Below are 7076 nucleotides of genomic sequence, written 5' to 3'. Positions count from 1 at the left end.
TGAGGCCATTAAATGGTTCATGTTTCAAGGATGTGCTTTAAGAGGTCATGATGAATGACCTAACTCAAGAAATCAAGGGAATTTCCTTCAATTGATAAAGTTTCTTGTTTCTTATAACAAGACTGTTATTGATGGTGTGCTAGAAAATGTTCCTCAAAATGCAAAGTACACATCACCTAATATCCAAAAAGAAATACTATGTGTTTTAGCTACAAATGTACAAAAAAAAATTGTGATGAAATCAAGATGTCAAAGTTTTGTTTAATAGTTGATGAGTCTCAAGATGAATCTAAGAAAGAGCAAGTGGCTATTGTTGTGAGATTTTTCGACCAACATGGGAATGTCAAAGAAAGATTTTTGGACTTACATCATGTTAAAGATACAACTTCATTGACCTTGAAAAATGAGATATTATCTTGTTTATCTTATCATAAACTTAGTGTTCAAGACATTCAATGTCAAGGATACGATGGGGCTAGTAACATGTGTGGAGAATGGAATGGGTTGCAAGCTTTATTATTAAAGGAATGTATGTATGCTTATTATATACATTGTTTTGCCCATTAACTGCAATTGGCTCTAGTTGCTTCGTTTAAAGATGTGACTGAGGTACATAACTTCTTTAAGACTTTAAACTTTGTAGTTAATGTCATATCTTCTTCCTCCAAACGTAATGATCAACTGCAAGATGCTCAAATTGTTGAAATTTATCATTTAGTCGAGGTTGGAGAGCTTGAGAGTGGAAAAGGCACAAATCAAATACAAACACTCCAAAGACCTGGAGATATTAGGTGGAGTTCTCATTTCAAATCAATATGCAGTTTGATGAGATTGTTTGGTCCATCTTGTGCAGTATTGAATGACATTGCTATAAAAGGTTCTACATCTTATCAAATTGGCGATGCGGCATATTCACTTACACATGCACTATCATTCGATTTTTTCATTGTTATGCACATGATGAAAGATCTGATGGGGCTAACTGACAAGATTTTCCAAAGTTTACAACAAAAATCTATACATATTGTTAATGATTTTGCCTTATTTTCTACAAAAAAAGTATTGATTCAACAGTTTAGAGATGAAGGTTGGCAATCTCGTTTGGATTAAGTGGTTTGTTTTTGTGAGAAAAATATCATTCACGTCCCTAACATGAATGAAAATTATACATATGTAATTCGCCAACGTTGTGAAAAAGACAATATAACCATAGAGAATCACTACCGAGTTGAACTATTCATTGCTGATATTGATAGTCAGTTGCAAGAGTTAAATTCCATATTTAATGAGTCTGCAACAGAGCTTCTCTGTCTCAATGTTATGCTAGATCCAAGAAAATCCTTAAATGTTGAGGATATATGTAAATTGGCAACATCATATTATCCTCTAGACTTTACAGAGCACGAGAGGAAATTGTTGAAACTTGAGTACAACATTATGAAATAGATGTGTAAAATCAACCACAACTAAAAAATTCTTTTTCAATTTATGAGTTGTGTAGTGGTCTACATGAACTAGGAAAGTCGGGTACTTATCCCTTGCTTGGTAGATTGATTCGTTTGATATTGGTTCTCCCTGTTTCTACCGCGACATCTGAAAGAGCATTTTCAACAATGAAACTTGTGAAAACACAACTTCAAAATACCATGAGTGATGATTTTCTTAAAAGTTGTTTGCTTGTTAACATTGGGAGAGATATTGCTGATGCATTTCCTACGGATACGATTATTGATGATTTAGATTCCATGAAACAAAGACGAGCACAACTCAAAGTGCACAAGGTATCATTTTTTTATGTTTATATATATATATATATATATATATATATATATATATATATATATATATATATATATTCTATTTTTCTAAAATGAACCATATGTGTATATGTTCTAACTTATTATTTTAATACTCATAGGTTAATGGATGAATATGAGTTGATTCATATATTTAGTTGATTTTTTTTTTGAAGATCGAGGTTAATGGACAAAAGTTTTAAATTCTTTGTTTTTTATTCATTTAAAATTTTAGACCGATGATTTTTTTTTTTTTTTTTGAAGATTAAGGCTAATGGAGACATGTTTGTATAACATTATATTTTAATATATTATTATGATGTGAGACTGTTAAACCTCTTATTCTTAAATCCTGGCTCCGCCCATATGTAGGTGTTAGTTTTTTGGTTTTGTTATGTTGGATTAATCGGTGTATCACAAGAGAAATTTTGAGACAATTTTAGTTCTAAGGGTATTTTAGGAAATATTCTTTTTATGCAGTTTTTGTGTTCGAGTAGAAGTCTAGTTTTATTAGTATAAATATGGTTAATGTTTAAGATGCTTAAGTTAACTTTTTCCTACAATAAAGTTCACCTAGTAATTCCTTATTCTTGTTATTTTCTTCTTCTTTGTTCAGTTCTTACATTGGATAGCAAGGTAATATTAGGTGGTATACCTACACTTAGTGTCAGAGCTTAGAGCCTAGGGCTCGTGAAGACGTAGGGTGGCCGGTTTGAGAGTTGGTATTAAAAAAATTGTAGTCTTTTGTTGTGGGGCTGATGCATCGGGAATCGGGTTCAGTTTAATGGGGTGTGGATTGTTTTTTGAGCGCGAGTTGAAGCAGCTCAACAGTAGCCCTGATTTTTCTTGACCAAGCTTGTTCTAAGGTAAAGAGAGACTAACCGAAGGCGCAGAATAAACGGATGGGAAGACGTCAAAGCGGGTGGCTTTGATTCGGTTCGTTTTGCTAGTGGCGGAAGACGGTAAAGGTGGGCGTGACCTTTTCTTGTTGTTCGGTGTCTCGGAACAAGTTTAATTAGGCCGGTGTTATTAAAAGGAGAATAAGATGTTGTTGGTTAAAGAATGAGATACGATGACGTTTCAAGTTTCAATTTTGACTCCAACAAATTATCCGGTATGGGCGGTCAAAGTGAAGTTGATTATGGATGCACACGACATATGTGAGAAGATTGAACCGAGGGAATTCAATGGAAGAATCTCTCAGAATATGATTGATCAGCAAAGGTATACCTATCAAGACAAGAAGGGAATATGATTGATCAGCAAAGGTATGGCTGGAGAGAGGTTGTGAATCCGAGAAAAGTCGAGATAGTAATTAATGTATCCAATGGGATATCATGGTACATGTTACATGTGTTGTGAATAATCAAAAGGTATGGAGGACTTTAGACGTAACCGAGGTGGAGGTCAGGTATCTGGGAAAGGTTGAGAATCGCGGTGGTTGCTGCCTTTGTAAAACAGGTTGCTAAAACAAGGTGAACAAAGGTTGTGAATGTGGCGGTGTACGTCAGTGGTTAATGGCGGAGAAACACAGTTGTAAGTGATAGACGTGAACAAACCGATTAAGGGAGTGATTGTTGGATTAATCGGTTTATCACAAAAGAAAATCTGGGACAATTTTAGTTATAAGAGTATTTTAGGAAACATTCCTTTTATGCACTATTTGTGTTAGAGTAGGAGTCTAGTTTTATTAGTATAAATTAGGTTATAACCCATGGAACCAAGTTAAACATGTTTAAATTTTTTATTATATAGACAAAAATAAGATTAAATGTCAACACAGTAAAAAGCAATGTATTTTAGATTGTAAGTAAAGCCGGATGAATCTGATAAGTAAAATAGAAAATCTTTTAAATTACATTTTGAAACACTTCTTTGTATATATCATTTGACGTTTTATTGGTTAAATTACAATTTTTATTTAAAATTAATAACTTCAATCATTATATACTCATTTTTCTGGATAAAACAACATATAACTGATCGTGTGAGATAATTGGTTCTTGTAAAAAAATCAGCATTTGACATCGATGAACATTGACTTTTATTTATGGTCATAGCAAAACAAACACCAACGAAAATTATCTCATTTTCACTTTGAATTGAATTTTGACGTCCAAAGGTTTTAAGACAGTTTATAAAAAGAGTATGTACTATATAAAAGTGTATAGATAAATATATGATAAAGTCATTGTTATTATATATATTACTAAGCATTTTGTATGAATAAAATTTTTTTAAAAATTAAACGTTAATGATGAAACGTTAATTTTGTAAACTAAAATTTAACAATAATAATTTATTGTGTTAAAAAAAATTGTAAACATATTTGTGATTGAAATTAAACTAATATAATTTTTTATAAGTATTTAAAGATAAAAAAGTAATTACATAGCTAAAAAGTTATTGAAAAAAAAAAGTTACATGGACTTATGTTGTTACACTAACAAAGTATAAGGATTAAATTCAAATTTTAAATACAAAGCATGAAATTGGATTTTTAAATCACGTTTACTGGTTATAAAAAAAAAAGGAAAATTTGAAAACTTCTTATAAATACTTTTTAATTTTTCGAATATATATAAGATGTTTTTTAAAATTTTAAATGAAAGATTTTTACGATTACCAAAAAAAATGAAGACTTGAATTTTGAATTTCTTACAAATACTTTCCGGAAAATAATTAAGGAAACACCCAAAAAAAAATGAGAAAGTAGGAGTTTCTTACAAATTGTCACGAATCAATTAGCCTATTTAGAAATGGGACATGTGGTATTTAAAGATTTTATTTATTAGAAGAGATAGATATAGTTAATATTTAGGATGTTTAAGTTAATTTTTCGGCAATAAAATACACCAAGTAATTGTTTATTCTTGTTTTTTCTTCTTTGTTCGGTTCATACCTTCGATACCAATGTAATATCAGGTGTATACCTAGATGTTAAGTTCTATATCTTGTAAAAAGAAGTATTTATTTTTTATAATACTGAAGAATGTTATCTCTAATTCTTATTATATAGACAAAATATTTATTTATAAAACTACACCTACGAAACTAATGGCCCCAACTAACGGCCTGCGGAAGACATTTCATAAATTAAGCAATATAGAGAAATGTAGGGTTTTTCTTATAAGAAATACTTAAACGATTACAATTCATGATCTTTTTAATTAACATCTGGTACCATAAAATTAAAGCTTCAATGAAGAAATCCATTCATGAATATAATATAAACAATTTGGTTTTGCGTTTTCTCCACAAAAGTAATCTGAAGAACCAGAAAGCATCTTTTTATTTCCCACCATCATTATACTTGTGATCTGTCTCTCCCTCCCTTTATTTTTATGTGTTGGGCATCTTTATAGGGATAGAAGTCATGTGAAGCAGTCATTTTCCTTAATGGTAATCTCTCTATGCAGCTATAGAAAAAGAATGCCTTATTCAACAACTTGACGTGTATGGCTAGATCTAAACATCTCGTGAAGACATTATAAACCGCCATTACTAACCACATAGACATGAAGTATAACATTAATTACTATTATATTTTATTAATTAATTACGTAAAATAAACCTATCCACGTCTTTGTTTCAATCAAATTGTTGCTTATCTCTTGCTTCCCTGATTTTCAAGTAGTTAGGCCATTAATTAACAGCTAAAAAAAAGTGGACTCCAAGATGCATGTTTGAAGCCACAAAAAATAATATGACATGCTAATTATTAGTTACAATCCACAACTCGTTACTGATAAAGCATACATGAAAATGCTAATCGATTGACGTACATTACAAGTAATATGAGAACGATTCACGCACACTAGGAGCTGAAGCATATAGGTTCAATGAACACTGATCATTAGCTACAATTTACACTAGAATTCATGATCTTTTTATTATAACTTTAAAGGGTCTTACATCACAGTAAAATATTAAAATATTTTTTATATCCAAATAACATAACTAAAACTATATTGATAAAGAAAAAATGGTTTAATTACGAGCTACAACTTCTTAATTGAAAGAATGTAACAACGTAGCCAGAAACAACTTTTTAATTGAAACTACGCTGATAAATAAAAATAAGAGGCATGAACTCGATTACCGGTTAATCGATAATAAAAAGAAGTACCAACTATATCCGTTTATCGGCAATTAAAAGAACTATTTACAAACACAAACTATATTAAACGAAGGTTAGCAATTTGCAACTAAAATAAATGGAAAATATTTATAGTGTAATTATTTTTTCGTTTTATTTACGTTTAGACAATTTTTGTATAAATTTGAGGATTTGAACATGTAATTTGTTTAATGTTTTTAGTTATTGTCATTGTCGCCGACTATCTCATGTACCAATGATAACATGTAAACACATTTAATAAGTTAAATAACTAAATGTACACAAAAAATGAAAGTTGTCCGAATGTAAACATTTTTTTTTCGTGACAAAATTCGTAAGACTTTTTATAGTTTATTACAATATTTCTAAGATATTTTTTCTCATGGGTTTTCCTAATATAATGTTTTAAACTTTGTTTATAGTTTTATTAATTTTTTTTTTATATTTTCATAACATTTTCATACAACTTTTTTATAACTTTCGTAAACTCTTTGCAAACATTCTTTTACAACATTTTTAGAATATTTCATATATTTTGTGTAATTTTTTTAGAACATTACATATACTTTCATTAAATACAAATTTAGAACATTGTATTAAAAGAAAGTTTATAAACTTCTAATTAAAAAGTATAAAGAAAGTTGTAATAATATTAAAATTGATTTGCTAAAAATAAATTATTAGAAAATTGATTTGTAAAATTAAAAGTTTATAAATAAGATAAATAATCAATTATTATGGATGCTTTAAATGTAATGCTTAGAAAAATAATGCAATCAAATATAAAAAAATAAATCTTTATTAAGAAGCTAGGTGTTCGAAAGTGCTTTCTAAAATAACTTATTAACATATTGGGTTTTCAAAAAGCCAATTAGTTAAAAAAAAGTGTTTGGTAAATACTAATTTTTAGGCATAAATATGGCTTTTCCAAATAGCGATGAATACTTGGTTTTTTTTCCAAAAAAGTCAATAAGATGTTTCAAATGAACTCACAAACATGCCCTAAAAGTGGGTAAATTAAATTATCAAGATAATTGTCTTTTCATATTGTTCACGTTTAAGCAATTTTTGTTTTTTGTCCACAATTATCCATCAAATTTGTTAAAAAATATTTACATATGATCATTGTTACCTTAAAGATTGGTGAAAATGAAAATATG

General features: G+C 29.2%; 1 protein-coding gene across 1 annotated transcript; it reads left to right on the top strand.

Annotated features, from left to right (window-relative positions):
• Positions 1 to 246: 246 nt before the first annotated feature.
• On the top strand, positions 247 to 1110 carry LOC145004898 (uncharacterized). The gene is made up of 2 exons (XM_078963925.1): positions 247 to 529; positions 644 to 1110. Exons 1-2 carry the CDS (start codon positions 247 to 249, stop codon positions 1108 to 1110), a joined length of 750 nt encoding a protein of 249 aa, XP_078820051.1.
• The last annotated feature ends 5966 nt before the right edge of the window (positions 1111 to 7076 follow it).

This window comes from Lactuca saligna, chromosome 1 (assembly GCF_052625555.1).
Source record: "Lactuca saligna cultivar CGN05327 chromosome 1, ASM5262555v1, whole genome shotgun sequence".
Taxonomy (NCBI): Eukaryota; Viridiplantae; Streptophyta; class Magnoliopsida; order Asterales; family Asteraceae; genus Lactuca; species Lactuca saligna.
This window is presented reverse-complemented; position numbering and strand designations above follow the sequence as displayed.

Coding starts and splice junctions, on each gene's coding strand:
- LOC145004898 (XM_078963925.1), top strand. CDS start 247: ATGTCAAAGTTTTGTTTAATAGTTGATGAGTCTCAAGATGAATCTAAG. Junction 530..643: donor AGCTTTATTATTAAAGGAAT/GTATGTATGCTT, acceptor TAAACTTTGTAG/TTAATGTCATATCTTCTTCC.